At 46.6% G+C, this 26339-nt stretch overlaps 3 protein-coding genes across 13 annotated transcripts in view; 1 reads left to right on the forward strand and 2 right to left on the reverse strand.

The window, feature by feature from the left end:
• Positions 1–1302: 1302 nt before the first annotated feature.
• Positions 1303–12867, reverse strand: Mad2l1bp (MAD2L1 binding protein). Of its 7 annotated transcripts, XM_046426204.2 has the most exons (5): positions 12587–12867; positions 9129–9259; positions 6862–6949; positions 6119–6387; positions 1303–2235 (listed from the first exon to the last, which is right to left on the reverse strand). In XM_046426204.2, exons 3-5 carry the CDS (start codon positions 6905–6907, stop codon positions 1723–1725), a joined length of 828 nt encoding a protein of 275 aa, XP_046282160.1. In that variant the 5' UTR covers positions 6908–6949; positions 9129–9259; positions 12587–12867; the 3' UTR covers positions 1303–1722. The 7 variants fall into 7 exon arrangements, with proteins under 7 accessions (XP_046282160.1, XP_046282159.1, XP_058429198.1 ...); XM_046426203.2 differs by lacking the exon at positions 9129–9259 and having other exon boundaries at positions 6862–6992; XM_058573215.1 differs by lacking the exon at positions 6862–6949.
• On the forward strand, positions 11570–21063 carry Gtpbp2 (GTP binding protein 2). Of its 2 annotated transcripts, none has more exons than XM_046426200.1 (12): positions 11570–11849; positions 15314–15340; positions 15625–15809; positions 16151–16259; positions 16446–16643; positions 16937–17111; positions 17243–17462; positions 17848–17983; positions 18117–18175; positions 18779–18950; positions 19390–19554; positions 19794–21063. In XM_046426200.1, exons 1-12 carry the CDS (start codon positions 11787–11789, stop codon positions 19968–19970), a joined length of 1686 nt encoding a protein of 561 aa, XP_046282156.1. In that variant the 5' UTR covers positions 11570–11786; the 3' UTR covers positions 19971–21063. The 2 variants fall into 2 exon arrangements, with proteins under 2 accessions (XP_046282156.1, XP_046282155.1); XM_046426199.2 differs by lacking the exon at positions 11570–11849 and adding an exon at positions 13180–13389.
• A 1663-nt stretch (positions 21064–22726) lies between these two features.
• Polh (DNA polymerase eta) overlaps positions 22727–26339 on the reverse strand; it is a 33634-nt gene continuing 30021 nt past the window's right edge. For 3 of the 4 annotated variants that reach the window (XM_046426208.2, XM_046426209.2, XM_046426211.2), the window contains one exon: positions 22727–25769. In XM_046426208.2, coding sequence (XP_046282164.1) covers positions 24884–25769 — 886 coding nt within the window. In that variant the 3' untranslated portion in view covers positions 22727–24883. The remainder of the gene's footprint in view (positions 25770–26339) is intronic. The other variant, XM_046426210.2, reaches the window with a different exon arrangement.

The raw sequence follows: 26339 nt of genomic DNA on the forward strand, positions 1-26339 counted from the left end.
TTTTTAGAACCACTCACACCAAACAAAACCGCTCCTCAGGAAAAACCCTCAGAGCCCAACTGCCACCACCGGCTTCCCACAAGCCTCTCTCTCAACCACAAGCCTTTCCACCTCCCACAATCCTCCTGCTCTTGAGGCCGATTGGCTGGGTCGCGTGGGCAGAGCCAAAAAAGTCCCCCAATGAGCAGCTCCGTGGTCTGAACGGGCAGGGAAACAGCCCAATGAGCATCACTGCAGAGGAGCCAATCAGCTAGATGTTGCTGGGGCCACTGTGAGCCAATCATCAGCTGGCAGTCTGAAAGGGCGGGGAAACAGCCCAATGAGCATCACCGCAGAGGAGCCAATCAGCTAGATGTTGCTGGGTTGCTGTGAGCCAATCATCAGCTGGCAGTCTGAAAGTTTGCTGGGGCCCCTTTGGCTGTGGCTCTCAACAGCAACTGCCAGCAGCCATCAAACAGCTACAGTGGAGGCGTGCTGGGCAGAAATCCAGAAGGAACATCTGGACACAGGAGTGAATCATCCTAGGGGCTTGAGCCTATAGTTCAATCAGGCTCTGTAAAGACCTTCAGTTTTCTTTTCTTGATCTATTTCTCAGTGTCATTCCCCTGAAATTTGCTTCTCAGATCTGAAGGGCATAATAGGCCAGGTTTACCAGGACCATTCAGACCTCAGAACAGCTGGAAGGGGCTGGATGGCCTTACTGCAGGCCTCAAATCCCCAAGCTGGCATGTGTTTAATCAATGATGAAGACTGATAGGCTGCAACTTTGCTCTGCCCTCACTGACCACTAGAGCAGCATCTGTGACCCTCAAACTACAAGTGTCCTGCTCTCTGAGGGTGAAAAGTCTTATGAGAGCTCCTCCCCTTCAACATGCCTTCTGCAAACCTGCTCAGAGTTTACTAAGGATCAATCACAGGCCTAAACTATTCCCCTACATCCCTGGACTTCCATTGAATGGAGTGGTAAGCTAAGTTCCTTACCAGTATTTTGCCCACACCAAAGGAGACTCCTGCTTTGGGCAGAACTTAAGGGTCACAAAAGATCAATATGTGGCAAGTACAGAATGTTGGGCTACAGGCTGCTTGATGAGGATTCCAGTCCCAACTCTGCTATCAAACTACTTATAGAAACTTAGTCAAGTCACTTAACTTTCCAGAGTGACCTGAGGCGGATGAAAAGAGAAAAAAAAAAAAAAAATTAGTTAAAAAAATCCTGGAAGCCCTGAAGCAGGCGAGGCCCAGGGGAAAAAAAAAAACAAAAACAACTCTAGGCTTGGAGGCTGAAAAGTCTTAAGTCAAAAGTTTCAGGAAAATTTAATGATTATTTATTTTATATTTAAATTCATAAGTCACACACACTTTATGACTCTGGTAGAAACTCTGAAAGAAAAGATCAAAAGCAAAAAAGGGGTACCCCCATAGGAGAATCTGTTTATGAACCCATCTTTGCTTTCCAATCCTAAATAGGAACACCTGACCCAGCACCCTCTGGGAAAATCAATCTTTGATTCGGAATTGTTGCTCAATAATGATTATTTCGGTCACAGCCACACACCATCAGCCCACCAGGAAGTCTGAGGGGAGGCAAACAGCCAGGAGGACAGAGCCTTCTTCTCTCACCAGGAAGCAATTCCAGCTCCAAGCAAGAGATGCATGACAAGGTGCCACAGGGAGAAAGATAATTTAGCCATTATGTTTTTAGAGTTAAGAAACACCCTCGGTTCAATCGTGGAAGCCCTTAAGTGTCACTGGTGCCTGGAACCAAATGTAATCCTCTGAATCCAGGGCTGGAATAGAAGGTCTGCCACAGGACAGGGTCACAGTGAGTTTGTGGCCGCGACTAGGCACTCGGTAATTGAGCTTGGGTCGAAACCAATCTTCTCCGCAGTCACGGTGCCCCTGTGCCATAACAATGGTGCCCATGAGTGGAGGAGCCTGTAGCTCACTAAAGGCATCAGCCATGAAAATGGCCCGGAAGAGACGGCGCAAACAAGCAGCTGTGCTCAGGTTCTGGTCCATGCTGAAGGGGACCAGCCTGGACAGGTCAAGTTCATAGAACTCCTTGGGGCTTAGGGCACTGCCCCCGAGGAGGATCAGCACCCGTGGTACTAGTGTCCGGGCAAAGAGTTCTTCTAAATGGCTGAGGACACTCTCCAGTTCCGCCAGTGCTTGTTGGCATTTCCTGTTGCTTGCCTCAGTGGTGACTCGAGGTTTCTTCCTCACTGCATTCTCTGCCTGTGAGGAGAAAGAATGGTGAGAGAAGAGGACTTGATAAGGGGAAGCTAATGCCCTCTGAAGAACACGGCTGGGTTTTGTAGACAGCCTTCAGGACTGGATTTCTAGCTCAATTAACTGCCATAACTATACAGTGGGTTTTATCAGAGGGCATTAGGTTGAAAAAGAAAATATAATCTTTGTACAAAGCCATAATTTATATGCACTCAGAACAACAAAGACAATATCCTGAAGCTGAAGGGAATTGAAAATAAGGAACTAAAACAGTCAAGGACACTCCATGGCATAGTTGGAAGTAGCAAATTTCTGTTTTACGGGGAGTTTTTAGGAATGAATATTATTTGGACTAATAAATTCTGGAGTAGGTCTTCTAAATACAAGATTATTAATATACACCTCCACCTAAAATACTGAAAGAAATTAGGACAAATCTCTTTTTTTTATTTTTTTTAATTTTTATACCTTTATTTTATTTACTTATTTTTATGTGGTGCTGAGGATTGAACCCAGGGCCTGGTATGTGCTAGGTGAGCACTATACCACTGAGCCAAAACCTCAGCCCCAGGACAAATTTCTTTTTTTTTTTTTTTAAAGAGTGAGAGAAAGAGAATCTTTTTTTAATATTTATTTTATTTTTCCGGCAGACACAACATCTTTGTTAGTATGTGGTGCTGAGGGTCGAACCCGGGCCGCACGCATGCCAGGCGAGCGCGCTACCACTTGAGCCACATCCCCAGCCCCCCAGGACAAATTTCTAAGAAAATTTTTAAGGAAATACTTTATTCTCTTTTCAAAGGAAAGAGAGCAAAAGACAACCCCCGCCGCCCCCCGAGAGAATAGGCAACATTGGCCAAGGCAACAACAAAGTTTTGAAAGGTAGACAGAAGGTAGGTAGAAAAGGGTGAGTTGTAGAGTACTTGCCTAGCATGTGCAAGGCCCTGAGTTTGATTCCTAGCACTGCTAAAAATAAAAAAGGGTAAGAGAAAAAGAAAGATGGAGCTTGGGTTGTGGCTCAGTGATAGAGCACTTGCCTAGCAGGTGTGAGGCACTGGATTCAATTCTCAGCACCACATATAAATAAATAAATGAATGAAATAAAAGTCCACCAATAACTAAAAAAAAAAAAAAAGAAGAAGGTAAATAGAAGAGTTGAGAGTTCAAGTGGGGGCTGAGGCTGTAGCTTTGCAGTAGAGTACTCCCCTAGCACGTGTGAAGCGCTGGGTTAGATCCTCAGCAGCACATAAAAATGAAATAAAGGTACTGTGTCCAACTACAACTAAAACAAAATATTTTTTTTTTTTTAAAAGAACTCCTTGGGGCTTAGGGCACTGCCCCTGAGGAGGACCAGCACTCATGGTACTAGTGTCCAGGCAAAGAGGTCTTCTAAATGGCTTCTAAAAGACAAACTCAGTGGGTTGTAGCTCAGTGCTAGAGCGCTTGTTAGCATGCGTGAGACACTGGGTTCAATCCTCAGCACCACATTAAAAAATAAATAAATAAAGGTATAACAAAAAAAAATTTAAAGGGGGGACAGATTTCAAGAGAGCAAAATGCCAAGTACTGACAAAGCAGTTGCCCACAAAAAGCAAATTCACACTGCAAAACCCCAGACAGAAAGATTCAAGAACTGGTAATATTCTTAGGAGAAGGCAAGAGTGAGCATAGGGAGACCGAATAAAACTATGTGAGGAGGCTTATACGGTCTGCAATTTCCTCCTCCATCCAATACTATCTTCAGGAAGTTCCCCAAAGAGACCACCAGGTTCCTACTCAATCTCTTTCAAGGAAAGTCATTAGTACAAAAGGCCCAGGCACATGCACAGAGCTTGCTATAACTCGTTCTGAAATATTCACCAGACTCAGAATAAAAACTTTCAACATGAAAGATACCAAAAAAAAAAAACCAAAAAAAAACAAATGGGCAAAGAATTCTGAAAGAAACAGAAACACTGCAATGAACAGAGAAAAATGTCAAGCACACATTAAAAATCTTCAGGTAGGGGCTGGGGATGTGGCTCAAGCGGTAGCGCGCTCGCCTGGCATGCGTGCAGCCCGGGTTCGATCCTCAGCACCACATACAAACAAAGATGTTGTGTCCGCCGAAAACTAAAATAAATAAATAAATAAATATAAAAAAAAAAAAAAAAAAAAAAAAAATCTTCAGGTAACAGAAATTCAAACAGTCATGAAACAACAATATGTTATTTTAAAAGAAGATGGAAAAAATGAAGAAGGTGCTCTTAAGAATATTATCACCAGCTGGGGGGAGTTGCACACACCCATAATGGGGAGGGTGGCTAAGGCAGAGTATCACAAATTTGAGGCCAGTCTTAGCATCTTATTAAGAACCTGTTTCAAAATAAAAAAACTAAGGTGCTGGGGTTGTGGCTCAGTGGTAGAGCACTTGCCTAGCATATGTAAGGCACCGGATTTGATCCTTAGCACCACATATAAATAAATAAAATGAAGGCCCATCAACAATTTAAAATATTCATATTAAAAATAAAAATAAAATAAAAAGGTCTGGGGATATAGCTCAGTGATGGGGAGTTCAATCCCCAGTACCCAAAAAAAAAAGAGGAAAGAATACTAGAAGTGTTAATCAAGAAGTCCCCTCGTGAGGCTGGAGTCGTGGCTCAGTAGTACAGCACTTCCCTAGCATGTGTGAGGTACTGGGTTCGATTAACAGCACCACATATAAACAGATAAATAAAATCAATTATACTTATTTTTTTTAAAAAAAGAGAAGTAAGGCCAGGCGACATGGCACATGCCTATAATCCCAGAGGCTCAGGAGGCTGAGGCAGGAAGATCATGAATTCAAAGCCAGCCTCAGTAAAAGCAAGGTCCTAAGCAACTCAGTGAGATCCTATCTCTAAATAAAATACAAAATATGGCTGGGGATATGGCTCAGTGGCCGAGTGCTCCTGAGTTCAATCCCAGTACCAAAAAAAGAAGTCCCCTAGTAAGTAGATTTAAAAAAAAAAAAAAAGATGAAAATTTGAAAAGAAGTTAGAATTTAAAGAGCCAGTTTGAGGGCTGGAGGGCTCAGTGGTAGAGCACATGCAGAGAATGCACAAGACCTTGGGTTTGATCCCCAGTACCACATATACACATTTAAAAGCCAGTTTATGCCAGATATGGTGGCATGTGCCTGAGAGTCTAGTGACTCTGGAGGCTGAGGCAGGAAGATCCCAAGTTCAAGGCCAACCTCAGCAACTTAATGAGGCCATGTCTCAAATAAAAAAAAAGGGGGGGGGGCTCAGTGGTAAAGCCACTGAGTTCAATCCCCAGTACCAAAAAAAAAAGCTAGTTCATGAAGTTCAAATGCAACAACACATAATAAGAGTTTCTTTCTTTCTTTCTTTTGTTTTTAATATTTTATTTACATTTTAGTTTTCGGCAGACACAACATCTTTGTATGTGGTCCTGAGGATCGAACCCTGCCCCACCCATGCCAGAAGAATGCGCTACCGCTTGAGGCACATCCCCAGCCCCCATAATAATAGTTTCCAAATAGAACAAGATAAAAAGTAAGAAGGGTCAGACAACCAAAGACTGGAGTAGAAGGAAAGTGACTAAAGCCCTTAGAACTGCTTAGGGTAATAGGAGCCTTGGAAATAAAACTGTTTGATTTTCTTTTCTTCTTCTTCTTCTTTTTTTTTTTTTTTTTGGGCAGTACCAGGAGCACTCTATCACTGAGTTATATCCTCAGCCCTTTTTAAAATTTTATTTGAGACAGAGTCTAAGTTGCAGAGGCTGGAACTCAGCCTCCAGAATTACTGGGATTTGGGAGAGGGGCTGGGAGCACCAAGTTCTGCCCTGAAGGTTTCATTTTTTCTACCAGTTTTCCCAATAATTTTGACTCAAAGCCTGTGCATACCTGGGGAGAAGGTTTTCGGTAGAAGTGTTTAAGCTGTTCATAGGGCAGAGGGAGTTGCTGGCGTTGGTACATGATATGCTTTAAAAGTTCACAAGTAAACCGACAGCACCCTTCCTGGCTTACAGGCCCAGGAAACACCACTGGTACCAAGCAGTCTCTGGAGCAAAAGGCCTCCGAAGGGTTGGAAGGTTCCTGGGCAGAGGTGGTCTCAAGTAGATCTATCTGAGTGGCGTTGGTTTCTTCCGACTTCTCATACCACTCCAAATCTACTGAGGGAAAAGGATAAAAAGTGAGAAAAAAATTAAAAATTTAAGAGGTCAAAGTAGTCTTCTCATTCCTGATGGTCACCATATCAGCCATTGTGAAGGGGGGACCCGAAGGCACCGATATAATCTTGGCAACCTCCCTACATGGGAAGATTCCTGATCCCTGTCAAATGTGACTTAAAAGATGGCAGCAGAGTACAGGGGGTTTCGGAGGCAATGACTAACGCTCCGCTAACAAAGCAGCGGACCCCGACCTGGGAAAATGAGTCCAAAGTGTAGTTAAGCGGGGTGCAGAACCCTGAAAGTAAGACAGAAGGCGAATCAACTCGATGCAGCGTAGGGAGTCCAGCCTGATTGGGGCGGAGCACCCGCACAGGGTAGACGGGCAGGAGAAAGGGCCAAGGAAGGGACTGACAGGAGGCAGAAGGCAAGAAACACATCCTCAAGGTTCCCCAAGCTCTGGACCCCAGGCCTTACCAGGGACTGCAGCAGGAGATAGCACTTTCGGCTCTGCCGCCGCCATCACCACCTACTCCCTCTTCTCCCTGCGGTTAGAATGGGCGCCCTGCGGAGCATGATGGGAAGTTCGGACTCCACATCCAGTTCGGCTGGGTCGGAAGCAAGCAAAGCGCCGCCGCCGTCAGTTAAAGGCCGGGCGGAGTTCAGAGTTGAGTTCTGCCCTCAGCTCCTGCAAACCCTGCTACAGATACGCCTTGCCCTTCCCCCGCAGGAAACCAGGCCCTCTCGGCAACTGGGCTCTGCCTTCCAAAGGATACGGCACTCACGCATCCATTCCCTCCTGTGTTCACTATTCACTGTCCATCTGCTTTGTGGCAGGGCTCAGGCTTTGTGCTACAGGCTCAGCTCAGGCTTTGTGCTGCCAGGCTCAGTCACAAACAAGTCAGGCGCAAGGGCTAGAGATATTTAGGAACTCCATTTGGAATAGAGATAGGTATTTGACAGTCCTCAGTATGGAAGTGGATAAGAGGACACAGGAAAAGCATATAAAATGAGAATGGGGTAGGATCCTGAAAATATTAATGTTTATGAGATGATGAGAAGAACCTGTGGAAGAATCTGTACCCACAGAAGTATAAAGAAGAGTAGACAAGTTCAGATCATGGAGACCCAGGGAAAGGTATATTTTAGGAAGCAGGGAACAGAGGTCAAAATAACTATAAAAGTACAATGGTTAAAATACTGTGATATTGGGCTGGGGAGATAGCTCAGTGATCTGCTTTGTGGCCAGGCTCAGGCTTTATGCTGCCAGGCTCAGCTCAGGCTTTGTGCTGCCAGGCTCAGTCACAAACAAGTCAGGCGCAAGGGCTAGAGATATTTAGGAACTCCATTTGGAATAGAGATAGGTATTTGACAGTCCTCAGTATGGAAGTGGATAAGAGGACACAGGAAAAGCATATAAAATGAGAATGGGGTAGGATCCTGAAAATATTAATGTTTATGAGATGATGTGCTAGGAGGCTCAGGCTCAGGTTTTGTGCTAAGAGGCTCAGTCGCAAACAAGTCAGGCGCGCGGACCCTGATCTTAGGGGATCCGTTGCCTATAGATAAAAGGTGATGAACTGTACAGGGGGTGTACACGGATTGTGGACGAGAGGAACAGGGGCTTCAGACGTAGAGCAGGTTGGGGCAGGAAGAGGGTGGCCCCCAGAAAAAAAATGTGTGAAGAAGCTGTGTGGTCTGCAGGATGAATAAGTTAAAAAGGTAAAGAGGAGGACCTGGTGATCCTGAAGACTTTAAAAAGACAAGCGCGTCCTCTTCAAGGAATGGAAAAAAAGTATAAAATGAGCTAAGACTGAATCTGGCACAGTGACTATGAAGGCTGAGGCAACTTAGTGACCCTTTCTAAAAATAAAATTTTAAAAGGGCTGGGGATGTAGCTCAGTAATAGAGCGCTCCTGGGTTCAATCTCCAGTACGGGGGCGTGTGTGTGTGTGTGTGTGTGTGTGTGTGTGTTGGCAGCGGTGGTGCCATGGTGAGAATTAAGGCTGTGGTGGACCAACAGGAGCTAGGTCATGGCAAGACCTTATAATCAATGTTAACATTTGAACTTGGTCCTGTAGGGGTATGGGTAAGCTATTTTAAAGTAAGGGGTGTGACGTGATTAAATTTGCACTTTATTAAATTTACTCTATACTGGTTGCAGTACAGAGATTGGATTACAGGGAACATGAACAAGGGCAGCAATAGAAATTGTGACTACAGTTACCCAGTGCATAGTGAAAAGAGGCCTGAATTAAGGTAGTCACCAGTGGATGGAGAGAATTCAGGGAACCCTAAGAGTCATTCAGGAATTCAGTGAACATAACTTAGTGGTTGATCCAAGGAGGAAGAAGGATAGAGAATGCTGAGACAACTTCCTGACTTCAGCAACTGTAAGGCCTGTTGTGCCATTCACTGCAGGAGGAAGCACTAGAAGAGTAGTAGTAGGGAGAGTAAGGAGAAAAGATGTCTTCAGTTTTTCATTAGTTTGATATCTCCAAAGAATAGTGACTAGAGATATTTAGGAAAATGAGTCCAAAGTGTAGTTAAGCGGGGTGCAGAACCCTGAAAGTAAGACAGAAGGCGAATCAACTCGACGCAGCGTAGGGAGTCCAGCCTGATTGGGGCGGAGCACCCGCACAGGGTAGACGGGCAGGAGAAAGGGCCAAGGAAGGGACTGACAGGAGGCAGAAGGCAAGAAACACGTCCTTAAGGTTCCCCAAGCTCTGGACCCCAGGCCTTACCAGGGACTGCAGCAGGGGACAGCACTTTCGGCTCCGCCGCCGCCATCACCACCTACTCCCTCTTCTCCCTGCGGTTAGAATGGGCGCCCTGCGGAGCATGATGGGAAGTTCGGACTCCACATCCGGTTCGGCTGGGCCGGAAGCAAGCGAAGCGCCGCCGCCGTCAGTTAAAGGCCGGGCTGGCCGGAAGCAAGCGAAGCGCCGCCGCAGTCAGTTAAAGGCCGGGCGGAGTTCAGAGTTGAGTTCTGCCCTCAGCTCCTGCAAACCCTGCTACAGATACGCCTTGCCCTTCCCCCGCAGGAAACCAGGCCCTCTCGGCAACTGGGCTCTGCCTTCCAAAGGATACCGCACTCACGCATCCATTCCCTCCTGTGTTCACTATTCACTGTCCATCTGCTTTGTGGCCGGGCTCAGGCTTTGTGCTGCCAGGCTCAGTCACAAACAAGTCAGGCGCAAGGGCTAGAGATATTTAGGAACTCCATTTGGAATAGAGATAGGTATTTGACAGTCCTCAGTATGGAAGTGGATAAGAGGACACAGGAAAAGCATATAAAATGAGAATGGGGTAGGATCCTGAAAATATTAATGTTTATAAGATGATGAGAAGAACCTGTGGAAGAATCTGTACCCACAGAAGTATAAAGAAGAATAGACAAGTTCAGATCACGGAGACCAAGGGAAAGGTATATTTTAGGAAGCAGGGAACAGAGGTCAAAATAACTATAAAAGTACAATGACACAGGAAAAGCATATAAAATGAGAATGGGGTAGGATCCTGAAAATATTAATGTTTATGAGATGATGTGCTAGGAGGCTCAGGCTCAGGTTTTGTGCTATGAGGCTCAGTCACAAACAAGTCACGCGCGTGGGCCCTGATCTTAGGGGATCCTTTGCATATAGATAAAACACCACAAACCAACCAAACAAAAACACAGTAGTTTTGGCCCAAGAATAAACAAGAGTTCAGAAACAGAATCTGAATTGGGTAAGGTGCTGCACACTCAAAGTCCCAGTGACTCAGGAGGCTGAGACAGGAGGATCAGAAGTTCAAGTCCTGTCTCAGCAACTTGGCAAGTCCCTAAGCAACTTTGTGCCCAAAATTTAAAAAAAGGGGGCGGGGGGACTACGGATGTGCCTCAGTGGTTAAGCGCCCATGGGTTCAATCTACAGTACCCAAATAAATAAATAAATAAATTAAATTTGTATATGTAGTCTAATGGTGACTTTTCAAAGCAAATAATGTGAGACAACTGTATCTATTTAAAAATTGAGGGCTGGGGATGTGGCTCAAGTGGTAGCGCGGTCGCCTGGCATGCGTGCGGCCCGGGTTCGATCCTCAGCACCACATACAAACAAAGATGTTGTGTCCGCCGTAATTGAAAAATAAATATTAAAAAAGAAAAAGTTCTCTCTCTCTCTCCTCTCTCTTTAAAAAAAAAGTATAAAAATAAATAAAAATTTATTTTGGTCTATCATACACTACAAAAAAATAAATTCCAAATGAATTAAATATCTAAACATAAAAATAAACCTCAAAGCAAGCTCGACATGGTGCCACAAGCCTGTAATTGCTGCTACTTGGGAGACTGAGGCAGGAGGATCACAAATTCCAGGCCAGTCTGGGCAACTCAGCAATATCCTTTCTCAAATTTTAAAAAATATAAAAACCTCAAAAAACTACTAGAAACGGACTAGGGGCATAGCTCAGTGGCATACCATGTTCTTAGCATGCACTAAATCCCTGGATTTGATCCTTGGGGTGAAGGGGTGTTGCTCCTAGAAGAAATATTGGGGAATAATGTATAATCTAGGAGTGAGTTGGCTTAGGGATGACACAAAACCAAGGAAGCATAAAGAGAAAGATTGCTGTCTGAATTCAAAACATATACAAAGGTACTATACACAAAAATTAGTGACTAATTACAGACCAGGAAAAATGCTTGCATGTGACCTGTGTATCCATATATGGGATATATATATCCCATAGCCAACCACCTCATAAGCAATCCTTCCAGGAAACTAATCACACACGCCACTTTCCATTGCCCAGGATCCTGATCTCCTGAACAGATATTCCTATTCAGGCTACTTCTCTGCCAGCCTTCACTTCTATTTGTGGTAGGTAAGGTTGTTTAAGAATGGGCTCTCAGAATGGGTTATCTTCTGCTATCTTTTAAAAGAAATTCTCCATACAGGAGACAAGGGGATTGGAATGGATGAAGTAAAATTGTGTGTGTTGGGTTTGGCTGCTGAAAGATCCATGTACATGAAAAGATGGGTGTTATCAGTCAAGTGCAGCAGGCTCTGGGTATCAAAAAGAACCAGAACTGGTTGTAGTGATAATGTTGGGGTGTGGGTTTATCTCTTGCTTCCCATCCCAATCCTTTTTGAGCTCTGAGTTTTCTACTCTCAGTCTCTAACAGCAGTTTTCCTAGTGCCCCTATGCCCTTGTTAGTGTTCACCTCTACAACATAGCCTTTCCCTCAACCACACAGGATTTCAAAAAGTCACATAAGCCTTCAGCCATTGAAGACCCATATAATTGGCTGGACATGCTAGGTCCATAATTGCTGACTTTAGTCCTTCTGCTCTCACTGCTTTGGGGAGTTATGCCATGTGGACAGCAACTGTGTCATCAGTAGACCTGCCTCTCTCTATATGTGGACCCAGGAAGAAGCCATGGACTCTACCAAGTCTGAACCCCTACAGGGATCACCAGAGGTAAGTCACTGTTGCTGCTTTTAGTTTTCCAAGGAAAACTGAGGTCTGAAGGCACAAGCTGTTTTGTTTCTTGGCTGTGTACGAACATCTCCTTGTTTGTAAAGAGAGGGAAATGTGAGAAGTGAGTCATGAAACAGCCATAGGGCTGGGAATTGAACCCTGGCGTCCTGACTCCCAGCCCAGCAATTCTAACTGCTTCTCCACCCTGTATTTCTGATGTCTTGTACACTGTTTTGTCGCTGGATGTGTTTACTCTATGTGTTTATTCTATGCTGACTGCAAGAGCCCTAAAGAGAAGGGGAGAGGCCTTGGCAAGAAAGTCGAAAGTCAAAAGTCAACAATACCCTGGGGCCCTGGGCCAAGTTTCTATTCCCGGGCACTTCCCCTGCCCTCGCGGTGGTTGAAGTAACCTGAGCTCCAGTCCCGCCCCAAGTAGAGGCCGAGCCCCTCCTACAGCCCTGGCAGTTTTAAAACCAAGCTCAGTTCTCCGGGATTGGTTCGGCCTCAAAACAAAGGGGACGGGGGATACTTGTGGCGGGCAGCTGGCTGGTTTATAGGTTCAGGTCTCGTGTCGGGGCCACCGCGGGGCCTGAGGCTGCTAAAACCAGCCCCCGGACGGTGCCAGCCCAGTAATAAAGCAGTGACTACTGTGTAAAGGTGGCATAATCATCGCCACAAAACTTCCGTAATTAGGCTAAACACCATTCGCCTCCGCCCTGGCGTTCGCCCTGACTCACCCCGACAGCACGCCGGCCATCGGGAAAGAAAACAAGCAGAGGTGGACCTGGCAGGCTGGAGGGACCAGTCTTCCGGAATTCTGCCGCTCTCTAGGTCCAAAACCTGTTGTCTGGCATCCGCAGTAAGAGGTCATAACCAGGGGGGTCCACAAAGCTCGATTCTGATGTAAGTCCTTCGCTGCCGGTGACCGCCCCGATCCTCAGGCCTCAGGGCTTTCAACTGCCCGCGCCCCAAGCCCTAGAAAAAGACCGCTCTGAGCGCGGGCACTGGGAAGCGGACTACAACTCCCTTCGGCCTTTGCGCGCAAAGGCGCGCTCCTTGTCCACGCCCCGAAGCCACCTATGGCTCCTTGCGCCGCGATGCCTCCTGGAAGCTGTAGGGCGGCGGCGCGCTCTTTTAAGAGAGGTCCAAGGCCCATGGACTCGATATCCCGTGGTGCCCCGCGGCTGTTTCTGACGCGACCTGGAGGCCAGGGGAGGTGGGGGCGTGGCCTGCACAGCGCCCCACCCCGCTCTCCTCTGGCTGGCCGACGCGGCGGTGGCAGTAGGGGCGGCGGCGGCGGCGGTGGTGGTGGCAGGGGGGAGGGGTCGGGCGGGGGGGCTGGCGGCAGCGGCGGATGGACTCGCGGGTATCTGAGTTGTTCGGCGGCTGCTGCCGGCCCGGAGGGGGCCCGGCTATGGGCGGAACCCTCAAGGCTAGGGGGGCCGGCGGCAGCAGCGGCTGCGGGGGCCCGAAGGGTAAGAAGAAGAACGGAAGAAACAGAGGGAGCAAAGCCAACAACCCCCCGTACCTGCCCCCCGAGGTGAGCCCCTAAGAAGTTATTGGGCGAGAGGAAACTACTCCTCCAGTCTCGGGACTCTAGGGAGGCGGGACAGAGAATTGGCCCCCCTTCCGGTGTCAAGACCCCAGAGAGGAGGGGTAGGGAAAAAGAACCGCTCCTTCCGGTCCCGGGACCCCAGGAAGGAGGTTAGAGACTTCACGTCCCCTCCGGGAGAGTGCTTACCTCGATTACCCCAGAAGGAGAAATGGGGAAAGGGGATCCCATCCCCCTGGGAAGAGGAGGGTAGAACGTTCCCACCCGCTTGCCTGTGCTGCAACTGGAACGAGGAGGCAGGCAGAATAACCACTACTTTTTCTAAACTTGTTGCGCAGGGAGGAAGGGAGTAGCCTGGAAAAGAGCAATAGGTTCCCTCTGTATCCCTAAGTATACATACACATAAAACCAGACAACAGTTAGACTTCGTCCTCTGCCCTTTGCCTGTCCTATGACAGGGTGGGGACAGGGAAGAGCCTCCACACACAGGCACCATCTGTTCTTATGTCAGAAAGTGACTACTTTGTTCCTACCTCTCAAGATAGGAAGGCCCAGGGAAAAAAGCCTAAATCAGTGGTTATCACACTTTAGTGCACCAGAGTCACCAGGATTGCTGGCTCCACTCCTAGAATTTCTGACTCAATAGGTGAGGGATGGACCTGAGAATTTGTGCTTCTTACCAGTTCCCTTGTGATGCTAATGCTTCTGGTCCTGGAAGCACACTTTGAGAACCACTGGTCTAGATTGTTATCTTTATGCCACATTTCTGATGCCAGCCTTCCTAATTCTCCATCTCTAGCAAAATGATAAAAAGATTTCTGGAAGATCTTTGTTGATGGGGAAAATCTCCCTTATACTCCATGGGATGGAGATTATAGGTGAAGACCACCTGTTAGGGCCTTGAAGGGATGGAATGATACAGAAAGGAAAGAGGAGGAGTGTAGAAATTGAGAATGACAGAACAGGCAAAATCCATAACCTTTTGCATTGGAGAAGAGAAGCCTCAGGCAAAAGGATGCTTCTGTGCTGTGCTACCACCTGGAAGAGGGGATATTCGGGATTTCACCTCAACTGAGGCATGAGGATTAGCGGACAGGAGGCAAGAGCCATAGGGAGTCAAGTTTATGGAGCCTGTCCCCTTTATTACATTTTCTAAGTTCTTTTGTTTGTCTTAACCCCATTTTTGGAGTTCTGCACCTCTCATACCTGGGGCTTTCTTATTCCACTTGTAGTGACCAGTGATGAGCTCACCCTTTGGCCCTGGTCCAGAACCTCTTGCAGCTTCTTACACTTGGTAACATCAGCTGAGAGGGAGGGCAGGAAGGAAATGGTGTCTCCCAGATCAGTTGCAAAGAAAGGCTTTAACAAGCCAGGCATGGTGGTGCATACCTGTAATCCCAGCTTCAGGAGGCCGAGGCAGGAAAATTTCAAGTTTAAAGCCAACCTTGGCATCTTAGCAAGGCCCTGTCTCAAAAATAAAGGAAAAAATACTGAGGATGTGGCTCAGTGGTAAGAGCACCCCTGGGTTCAATCCTCAGCCTTGAGGAAAAAAGAAGCAGCAGCACCCTGTACACAGAGAAAACCTAGAGAACAGTTTTATGTCCTGGGGAGAAGTATGGGTTGATCTTGCATCCAAGAAGAGCATCATGCCAGTGGGTGAAAGAGGAAAGGACTCCAGAATTTTGTTCTTTGCTTAAATGGATGATTTGCTGTGTCCTTAATAGGCCTTTCCTTCAGAGGGGTCACTTGGGGTTGGGTTGAGGAGTTGTCTGCCACTGACTTTCTCAGGTCCTTGCCTAAGCAGATGCTGCTGGGGCTTCCTGCTCTCTCTGCCTGGGCCTAGAGAGAATGGAGGGAAAAGTGGGAATTCAGTCTGGACAGCGTATGGTAACTGCTCCCTGCTTCTTTTCAGGCTGAAGATGGAAACATCGAATATAAAGTGAGTCTTAGGCTGGGGAGGAGCAGAGGGTGGGGTAGGTTGCCCTTGTCATTGAAATCTGAGATCCTTCCAACTTCATGTTCTTTAGCAATTTAGCAATGTGGTTCGGGTAAAGTCTCTACCTCATTTCTGTTGGAGGGGGACTCACTGTTAAGTACCAAGGGAAAGAGGTTTAGGTGGGAAGGGAAGGTCCTAGTCCTTGGGGCAGGACAGGTGGGTACCATGGGGTTTGTGAGGAACACCTCTGATTTTTACCTTCTCATGATATCCCATCTGCCCCTTAGCTGAAGCTGGTGAATCCATCCCAGTACCGCTTTGAGCATCTGGTGACACAAATGAAGTGGCGTCTCCAGGAGGGTCGTGGTGAGGCTGTCTACCAGATTGGGGTTGAGGACAATGGGCTGCTGGTGGGGCTGGCTGAGGAGGAGATGCGGGCCTCCCTCAAGACCCTGCACCGGATGGCAGAGAAGTATGCTTCCCCCTCTTCCTCAGTTCTCCTTTACCTAACTGTGGGGAGGACCCACACATAGGCAGATACCCAGGACCTCAGGGGCCAAGATGGGCTTTCCTTCTACAGTGGTCTCTTGACAAAGGGCTTTTTTGCTCCTTGATTTAAGATGTTTACTTGGTTGTTTTAGAAGAGCCATGAATACATACAGGATAGATTGGAGGGTGGTAGAAAGTACAATAAGGTATTAGGAGGTCTGTGTGTGTGTGTGGCGGGGGGTGTAGGAAGGTTGTTGGTCTAGAGCCAGGCTAGTATGCAGGGAGTATCTGTGAAGTATGGCAGCTGTGGCATTGCTGTGACAGGGTTGGAGCAGATATCACTGTTCTCCGGGAGCGAGAAGTGGATTATGATAGTGACATGCCCCGGAAGATCACTGAGGTGCTGGTACGAAAAGTTCCTGACAACCAACAGGTGAGCCTGTGTCCTTCCTGCCCCCATGCCCATACTCCCTGGGAGAGCCCTGTGGTGGCAGGCTTTTCCTGGCCTGGGATCCTGGCATCCAGATCATTCTGTTGCTCCATAGGAGCATCACCACCTTTGACTTAGGCTTCAGTGAGAAAGGGATTGGAGCCCTTACCTAATACAATTTGTCCACAGTTCCTAGACCTCCGTGTGGCTGTCCTGGGGAATGTGGACTCAGGGAAGTCAACCCTGCTTGGAGTCCTGACCCAGGGAGAGCTGGACAACGGGCGGGGCCGGGCCCGGCTCAACCTTTTCCGACACCTGCATGAGATTCAGTCTGGCCGAACCTCCAGTATCAGCTTCGAGATCCTGGGCTTTAACAGCAAGGGAGAGGTGCATGGGATCAACGGGACCCAGTGGGGCCAGACTCTGAGATGGGATGGTAGAGGTGAAGGACAGAGGTTGGGGGCTGAGTGTGGAGACTTTGTAGTAGTATAGATGAAGGCCCTGAGGGCACTGAACAAGTTTTTCTCTTAGAAAACAAATGGGGAATCAACTGAACTAATTAGAAAATGGGGCTCAGGATTAAGAGGCAGGGCCATCTTAATCCTGGTTTAGGTCCTGGCAACTCTTAAAGGGCTGGGGAGGCTCACAGGGGGCACTGAGAGCCCTGGGCCCTGGACTAGGTGGTGAATTACAGCGACTCACGGACCGCAGAAGAGATCTGTGAGAGCAGCTCCAAGATGATCACCTTCATCGACCTGGCAGGCCACCACAAGTATCTGCACACCACCATCTTTGGCCTCACCTCCTACTGCCCTGACTGTGCCCTGCTCCTTGTCAGTGCCAATACTGGCATTGGTAAGAGGTCTTGGGCAGGGAAAGGGGGTGCTGACTTTCCCACTTTGGGAGCCAGCACTGATTCTTCTCTTCCCTCTCCTTCTTCCTATACTCTCATTCTTCTATCCTCCTGCCTGCCTTCTTTGAGACAGCTGGCACCACAAGGGAACATCTGGGACTGGCCCTGGCCCTGAAAGTGCCCTTCTTCATCGTGGTCAGCAAGGTGGACCTATGTGCCAAAACTACAGTGGAGAGGACAGTACGCCAGCTAGAGCGGGTCCTCAAGCAGCCCGGCTGCCACAAGGTCCCCATGCTGGTTACCTCTGAGGATGATGCTGTCACTGCTGCTCAGCAGTTTGCCCAGTCACCCAAGTAAGCCTGCCTCATCTTAAAGCCCTGATTCATGGGAAAGAATGCTTTAGGGCCCAGGAACATGGTGTCTTATCTCCAGAGCCAGATGGATTCTTGCTCAGTTCTATGACTTTCAATTTGGGACTGTGGGAGGAAGTCTTTTTAAAGGGATTGGCCCTTCCACTATGCCAACATGGAGTCTCACTGATGCCTAGAATCCTATAGACATTTACTGTCTCCCTGGAGCCGGGGGCTGGGCTTCACATGTCATATTCCTTGGCTTGCTCACAGCCAGAAGAGAGGGCCCCTCAGCTGTCCAGACAGAAGCTCACCTTTCAATGTGTGGGCCCCTGGCCTCTGCCTTCTGGACTTCCCTCATCTTCCCATTCCATCCCTTTCTCCATAGTGTCACCCCTATCTTCACACTGTCCAGCGTGTCTGGAGAGAGTCTGGATCTCCTTAAAGTCTTCCTGAATATCCTGCCTCCCCTGACCAACAGCAAAGAACAGGAGGAGCTTATGCAGCAGTTGACGGAATTTCAGGTAGTTGGTCAAATAAACAGGTAGAAGGGGTTAGGGGGAAGGGGCCAGTTCTGACCAGTCCCAGAGCCTATTCAGAGAAGCTGGACCTGCTAGCCCTACTTAGGAGGACATTGATAGTTTTCTTTGGCTCCAGGTGGATGAAATCTACACAGTGCCAGAGGTGGGGACTGTTGTTGGAGGGACACTTTCCAGGTGAATTGCCTTGTTTGCTACCCACCCCACTCAGCCCTCACATGCCCCTGTACTCGGAGACATCCTGGCCCAAAGGAGGAGATCCTCGAGTTGAACAGAGCCCATCTACAAGATACGCTTGTTTGCAAATTAGGCTTCCACTATCAGAAGTGCTGGCAGGAGCTAGTCTATTGGCTTATTGCTGCATGCTGGGAATCTCCAGACCCCTGAGTGAGATGTGTCATGGGCCCCAGGAAGAAATCTAGACTGTATTCAACTGATCTCATCTCAAAAGTATGAAATGAGAAAATGACTCTTTGCAAAGCAGAGGGTGAAACCGAAGAGAATAATTTCCTCTTTCAGGGATCAGGTGTTCAGTGTTACCAACCCAGCAGGTACCTCTCTGCCAGATGTCACTGCTGACCTTTTCTGGCATTAGCCTTCATTGTCTGAACTAAGGACCAGGCAAGGAAGTCATCGCTCCTATCTCCAAATCTGAAATTAGGATTTCCTTCCCCTTACTTGAGGGACTCAACCCCAGAAGGGAAAAATTGCTCTGGGTGTCTCTAGCAGATAAGTAAGAGACCTACTCTGACACTGTGCCACCTTCCCTCTGGGCTGCAGTGGGATTTGCCGTGAGGGGGACCAGCTGGTGGTTGGCCCCACAGATGATGGCTGCTTCCTGGAGCTGAGAGTGTGCAGCATCCAGCGCAACCGCTCTGCCTGTCGTGTGCTGCGAGCTGGGCAGGCTGCTACATTGGCCCTTGGGGACTTTGACCGTGCACTGCTTCGCAAGGTGAGGTGTGTGAGTGGGATGGAGAGGGAGTGCACAGAGAAGTGCCTTGGTCTGGCTAATGAGTAAGGAGCTCCCTTCTAGAGTGCTTCAGAGAAACGCAAAGGAAACATGGTCTCTTAACCCAAGAAGCTTAAGGTCTGTTTATTATACAGACTGTATGAAAATGGCTTAGAATCCTTATGAAGAGCAGATCACTAAGTTGAATCACTGTGCAAAGTGAATGTCCAGGACACTAAACATACAAAGCTTTGAAGGGTTAGAGGTAAATAAGAGTACCTACCAAAAGGAGAATTTGAAATATTATCTTGTGAGGTCTATGTGTTTGGGGTCATGTAAAAGAAAAGGAAATTCAGGAGCTGTAAAGAGGTTGGGAGGGCTGGAAAGGGTGAGTCTAATGCTAGATCTGCCCTTCCTGGGCCTGGGGACTGTGCCTCCCCAGGGCATGGTGATGGTGAGCCCCGAGATGAATCCCACCATCTGCTCAGTGTTCGAGGCAGAGATAGTCCTACTGTTCCATGCCACCACCTTCCGACGAGGATTCCAAGTGACAGTACATGTGGGCAACGTACGTCAGACAGCAGTGGTGGAAAAGATCCATGCCAAGGTGAGAGGGACCCAGTCATGCCTCCCTTTCTTCAGGGAAAAGTCAAGAATTCTCCCTCCAGAAGGGAGGGAGGCCCAATCTCAGACTTGGCAGAGCTCCCTGATCCCTTGTAGGGAACAAAAAAGCCTTACTTAGGGTGGGAAGCAGCCCACCCAGAGGTCCTGAGGGTGGAGAGCCAATGCTAGTAGAGAATGGGATGGGAGGCACTGGCCAGGGCAGTGACTGCTTATCTGCTGCAGGACAAGCTGCGGACAGGGGAGAAGGCAGTTGTACGTTTCCGCTTCCTGAAACACCCAGAGTACCTGAAGGTGGGCGCCAAACTGCTGTTCCGGGAGGGTGTCACCAAGGGCATCGGCCATGTCACTGATGTGCAAGCCATTACAGCAGGAGAAGCCCAGGCCAACATGGGTTTCTGAATCCTCCAGGCAGTGACAGCTCTATTGCTGCCCCTACAATATATAAGGTGACTTCTGGCCGTGCTGCCCCCTGTTGGCAGCTTTGTGTGTTAATAGGCTAGGGAGAGAGGGTGCTCTCTGCCATTTGCTTCCTGCCACCTTTGGAGAGGTGTCAAGCCTGGTTGGCCAGGGAGGGGCAGTCCTGAGGGAGAAGACAGAAATCAGGGCAGTGTTCAGCAGCTGTGTGCCCACCTGGTTGGCTCAACCCTGGCAACTCCATGGCCTGTCTACTGGAGGGAGCTGACTACAGCCACCTTGGCCCCACTCCCAGGACTGGTTGTGAGTCACCAGTATGATCCCAGCACTTCAGGAATTGTCACAACTGGGGTGGTCCTCGAAAGCACTCCTTTTTCTATACCTCGTTCTCAAGGCCACGTAAGTTGCCCATCTCTACCTGACTGTGGACAAAAAACATTGCTCTTGGCCATCTGGTGGCCCAGGGTCTGAAGAAATGGCACAGGAACAGCAAATGGCAGTGCTCCCACTCTGTGCTGAGACCCAAGGCCTGTTCCTGAGCTTTATTTCCTTTCCTTTCTTCCCACAAGGGCCATTTCCCCAGCTTCTCTCATAAGCCCCACAGGTGCTATTTATTGTGCTGGTCCAGGCGTGGGGCTGCCAAGCTAAGACTTGGCATACCAAAGGCCAGCTGCATGTCAGTCTTGTCCTTTTCTCTGCAATCATCTGACTTTCATCAAATAGTGTTTTTTTCCCCCCCAGACTGGTGGCTGGGGGACCTGACCCACAGTTCCACATCCTACCATCCTCACCCCCACTTCTTGCTCCCATATAAACTTTCTCATTTCAGTAATTTGTAGTGACCATACCCTTCCCTCTATCGCAGGGAACCAGGAGGAAAGGGAAAAATGTTGCCATATTTCCTACTCTTTAGGCATGGACTCCCTCCTTTCCCTTTATTAGTGTCCTGGGTTCCCATGGACTCAGGGATTTGTTGATTGAAGTTTCTCTGCATATATATATATATGTATATATATATATATATATATATATTTAAGTACACATATATATTGTACAGAATAAAAAATGTTTTATTGAGTATATTGTACTTATGCTTAAGACACAGGTTCAGCTTACAGAGTTAGCTTCCTCTCTAGGATTAGAGACAAGTGAAACCCTATCATTGCTGAGCCCTGAATGGGGAAAAGATTCATCCTATATCTCATTTGCCATTCTTTTCCTCTCTCTCACATATTGGTGTCTTTTTTTTTGTACCAGGGATTGAACTCGGGGGCGCTTAACCACTGAGCCACAATCCCCAGCCCTATTTTATATTTAAGAGACAGGGCCTCAATAAGTTACTGAGGCTGGCTTTAAACTCAATTCTCTTGCCTCAGCCTCTCAAGCCACTGAGATTACAGGCATGTGCCACAGTGTCCAGCCTTCTCCCACACATTGGGTCCATGTTCTCTCCTGCTTTTCATAGTTCTTTGAGTAAGCAAAGCTAAACAGCTTTTCAGCTCAAACAGGCAGCTATACTATATTTGAAGACTTCAATACTTGTTAGCAGCTCAGTGGTAAGAACAGATTTAATCAGATTTGGAAATTAGAATGCTAGCTGGTTAAAAAAAAATTATTATTTTTTTTTTTTGGTGGTATTGGGGATTGAACCCAGAGGTGCTTGACCACTGAGCAACATCCCTAACCCTTCTTTGTGTGTGTGTGTGTGTGTGTGGTACTGGGAATTGAACCCAGGGCCTTGTGCATGCGAAGCAAGCACTCTGCCAACTGAGCTATATCCCCAGCCCCCTAGCCCTTCTTATTTTGAAACAGGGTCTGAATTGCTGAGGCTGGCCTAAATTATGATCCTCCTGCCTCAGTTCTCGAGTTGCTGGGATTATAGGCATGCACCACCGTGCCTGGCAAGTTAAGTAATTAGGCACACTTTTCAGGTTTGTAGAACCTAGATTCTTGGAGCTGTGGGAGCCACCTGGCCAAACCTCACTGCCAAACCTCACTCCCTCTTCCTATTTCTATATTTTCATGTTGTGGGTAAAGAAACAGGGCCTAAGGCTAAAATAAACTGCAGAAAACAGGGACTACATTTGGGCACTAACCCTGGCAAAGAAATATAATGATACATGTGGCCCAAGGTCCTATGTGGCATTCCGCTTCTAGAGTATTAAATAGCTACCTCTCAGGGTCAGCTGCTGCTCAAAATACTTTTAACTTGTTACTAAGAGGCTGTGGTTAAAGAACTTCCTTCTATACCAGGAGCTAAGAGTGTTTACTTCTTTTTGCACAGTTGCTGATAGTGAGGAAGGAAAGGATATATGCAGCAAAACTTAATATAGCTCTCCCCCTAGCACTGACCTTTGCATGCCTGTCTGCTCTCCCCTTCACAACACAAACTGGGTTAGGGCTAGGATTTCCAAGAAAACACAAGTTGTGCTGCAAGTATTACTATTGGTCATCTACTAGCCACCCTACCCTACCCTACACACTAGCTTGGGCCTGTAGAAGTTCAATGAAACCTAAGTTTCTACCACATTACATTTCTGTACAAAAGTTTATTCAGTTTGATCTATTGAACAGCAAAAAAGAGGCTTCACCTTGTTTTTACTTATCTTTTCTAGATTAAGAAGGGAAATGTTGGAAAATCATGTCTCAGTACTTAGTATCCATCTCCAGGAACTAGTGAGCCACTCTGCTATGTTAATGGAACATTTAGGGGGATAAAGTGTATAAGGCAGATCCTGAAGGAGTTTGTAACTTTTTATTGTCAGTTCTGGTAGTCAGATCTAAAGTTTCTCAACATATATTCAACCAAGGAATATTAAGCACTTGTTATGTGCAAGGCACTGTGAAGAATTCCTGCCTTTAAGAAACTACAAATCTAGTAGAGAAAAAGCAATGTACCCAGTGAATTACTGTGAGCTCCCTTAGAAAAGGAAAAAAGTTTCTTGCTAGATCCTGTGGTTTTCAAACAAATTAAATACAAGTCTCCTAATTAAAAAAAAATAAAAAGTATAAGTTGATTTGTATATACAAATATTTAGTATTTGGTAAGCTATGGCACCAGTGACTCCAGAGGCTAAGGCAGGTTGAGAGGCTGAGGCAGGCTGAGACCAACCCTGGGCCAACTTAGACCTTGTCTAAAAAAAAGGGGCTGTGGATGTAGCTCAGTGGTAGGTGCACCCCCTAGGTTCAGTCCCCATGCCCACGTAACCTACCACATCATTTTCAGTTGGTTCCATGTATAATTCAAGGTTTCTGTTATCAGAGAAACTCAAAGAACTGGGATGTGGCTCAGAGAAAGAGTGCTTGTCTGTTATGTTGAAGGCCCTGGATGGACCCATGGCACCCCATCCCCAATACTATAAGCATGGACAAGTTCAAAAGCTATAATAGCCCTAAACACTTATACTTCAATAAGAAGAGATCAACATACTAGTGACCCTAAAATCCCAAGCAAGCATTTACCTCTTAAATTTGCACTCAGTGTTAAGGACATATTCTCTAGTATTTTCTAGATCAGCATTTCTAAAATGACACACATTGGGAGGTCTTAACATATAGGTCTTGATTGTTTCTTGGTGATGCTGTTCTTGGGGAATAGCAAGGTTCTAGAGATGATCTTGTCTTGATTGTGACTTATCCAAACAGGCTTTCTGAACTAGCACAGGAGCAATCTCATTCTACGTTAGAATAAAATGTAGATGTATAAGGGCCAGTAGCTAAAATAGGCTAATAGCTTTACTTGTATGAAATTAAGTAGTAATCTAGAAGCTTTTATATGAAGAGCCCTCCCTAAACTAGTTACCACTTTCAGGGTTTCAAGCCCTCAGGCATTGTCTGAACTGTTGCAGAGGTAGGAAGATTTTGGATTGGTTTAGGGATTGAGCCCAGGGACACTTAACCACTAAGTCACATCCTCAGCCCCAATCCCCTCCCCCCCTTTTTTTTTAACTTCTGGTACTGGCTAAGTTGCTTAGACTCACTTTGAACTTCCAGTCCTGTCTCAGCCTTGAGCCCCTGGGATTATAGCATTTTTTGAGAAAGGGTCTCACTAAGTTGCTAAGGCTGACTTTGAATTTGTGATCCTCCTGCTCTGCTCTAGCCTCCTGAATCACTGGGATTAAGGCCAGTTTTGTTTTTTTAACCATTTTTACGCCAGTGTGTGTGTTTGTGTTTTTGTGGTACCAGGAATAGAACTCAGGGGATTATATCCCCTACCCCTTTTATTTTTTGCAACAGTGTCTTGCTAAATTGCTGAGGCTGGTCTTGAGCTTATGATCATCCTGCCTTAGCCTCCCCAGTAGCTGCCATTACAGGTGGAACACTGCTTTCTGTGCCACTTTTAAATTAGGTATTTTAAAACATCTTTTAAATAAATCTTCAATAATCTCTAAGGTAATTATCTCAGTTTTTCAGTTGAGGAACTGAAATAACTTGCTTAAAGCCATACTCAGAAATTGAGGCAGAGGGAAGTTTGGTATCAGGTCTCATAGGTTCCAAGCCCACACACTTTTTGCTGTGTGACACCTTAAAAACAAAAAGGATGAATTTTTTACAATTTGGTGGGGATAGGGGAGACTGAGAACTTAACCAGGGGCTATTTACCTTTGATCTACAACATCCCCAGCCTCCCCCCCCACACTTTTTATTTTTTTAAAGAGACAGGGTCTTGCTAAATTGCTGAGGCTCACCTCAAATTGGTACCTCAGCCTCCCAAGTTAGGATGTTTACAGTTCTATCAGCAATGGGATTAAAATCCCATGAGAAGAGATAGGACCTTAACCCAGTACCTAACATAATTATTTTTTAAATTAAAAATTTCATTGTTATGGATTTCCTTACTTGCACCTTTCAGGCAGTGGATAAAATATTAAATTCCTTCAGCAAGCCTGAGGGCAGCACTAATGTGTTAATGGCTTAAAAAATGATTCCAATGTCTGCATGCCCTCAGGCCTGGGGCGTTTATTACTGGAGGACAAAGGGCTCTTGGAATTTCTTTTGCCTTGAGTCATAGCAGAAACAACTTGGGGGTTTGAGGAATGGGGCTGCAAAAATGATTTCTGCAACTCCACTGCAAAATGATAGTCCATATGTTCTGGCATCTCCCATACTAATATCAGGGAGCCACACTTCTCACAGGGCACTTGGTCCTCAGCAGCTAGAAGACTAGGGGTGGTAGCTACCTTTGGGGCCATCTCCACAGACTTGGAAGCTAAAAATGTAAGGATAGTTGAGCTGTTCTGGGCTAAATCAATCTCTGTAGAAACTTCTTTGGAGGAGTCTAGCTTCAATGCTCCTTTACAAACAGGGACAACATCTGAATATTCTGCTGGGAAATGGTTTGTTAACCCTTTAAAGTTGGACTGTGGGTTTTGTGGAGGGGAAGAAACTGAAGAATTAATATGCTGTTTCTGCTCTAGAAGCAAACTTTTCTGCTTGAAGAAGGACTCGGTTCCTGTAGTATGACGCGTTTGAAAAAATGAGGGCTTGGATGGTGAATTGCTCATGGGGGCCTGAGTAGTAGCACTAAAAGATGAAAATGAAGCTTCTTTGACTTTCTGCTTTTCTGTAGCTTTTTGGAAGAATGACTCCAGAGAGGTGGTTGCTTTCTTAGTGGCTATCATTGCTGGGCCACTTCCCTGGGTCTTAGCTTCTGAGCTGGTAACTGGCATCTTTGGCAGAGAGCTTGAGTTGCCGCTCAAGAACATGGTGATGTCTGTGCAAGATGAAGATGTAGAGGCAGAGAATTTGGTAGCACAGAGGAAAAGCATTGTGAGTGGAGGGGACCTGTATACAAAGGAAAAGAATAAGGAGATTAACGACAGGTCACTATTTTCAGAGCTTATATAGATTCAATTCATAAGGGACTGGTATTCTAGTTCTGCCACAAGAGGAAGTTATTCCTTAATGTTGAGTGTTTCTCAAACTTTATTATATATTGTATTAACATAGTACCTGGGATGAACAGAGAATTTCTGCTAATTTCAACCAGTTTCCTAGCTGATGCTGATATTGCTTGTCTGGGACCACCTTAGGAACCAGTTAGGTATTATTATTTTTATAAAACAGCTGCAAAAGTTGCTATAATTCGGGGTTGGGGCAAGTAATTTTATTCAGAATAACAGAAATGAAATGCTTTAGAATATTCAGACTAGAAACACTTGAAAAGTAAGCTTTGTAGACATTCTCATGTTTTTATTTATTCATTCATTCATTTTGGGGTATTGGGGATTGAACCACAATACTTTACCACTAAACTACATCCCCAGTCTTTTTTGGGGGAGGTGGATACCAAGGATTGAACCCAAGGGTGCTTAACCATTGAGCAATATCCTCAGCCCTTTATGTTTTATTTTT

Source organism: Marmota monax, unplaced genomic scaffold (genome assembly GCF_021218885.2).
Source record: "Marmota monax isolate L192 unplaced genomic scaffold, Marmota_monax_Labrador192_F-V1.1 WCK01_AAM20220418_F8-fsc00187, whole genome shotgun sequence".
Lineage (NCBI taxonomy): Eukaryota > Metazoa > Chordata > Mammalia > Rodentia > Sciuridae > Marmota > Marmota monax.

Excerpts from the sequence above, each read along its gene's own strand:
- Gtpbp2 (XM_046426199.2), top strand. The coding sequence starts at position 13,204 with ATGGACTCGCGGGTATCTGAGTTGTTCGGCGGCTGCTGCCGGCCCGGA. Across the intron at positions 17,112-17,242 it reads CAGTGCCAATACTGGCATTG|CTGGCACCACAAGGGAACAT; the intron begins GTAAGAGGTCTT and ends TCTTTGAGACAG. Across the intron at positions 18,951-19,389 it reads ACCGTGCACTGCTTCGCAAG|GGCATGGTGATGGTGAGCCC; the intron begins GTGAGGTGTGTG and ends GTGCCTCCCCAG.
- Mad2l1bp (XM_046426203.2), bottom strand. The coding sequence starts at position 6,907 with ATGGCGGCGGCAGAGCCGAAAGTGCTATCTCCTGCTGCAGTCCCTG. Across the intron at positions 6,388-6,861 it reads ATCTCCTGCTGCAGTCCCTG|TAGATTTGGAGTGGTATGAG; the intron begins GTAAGGCCTGGG and ends CTTTTCCCTCAG. Across the intron at positions 2,236-6,118 it reads ACCGAAAACCTTCTCCCCAG|GCAGAGAATGCAGTGAGGAA; the intron begins GTATGCACAGGC and ends TTCTCCTCACAG.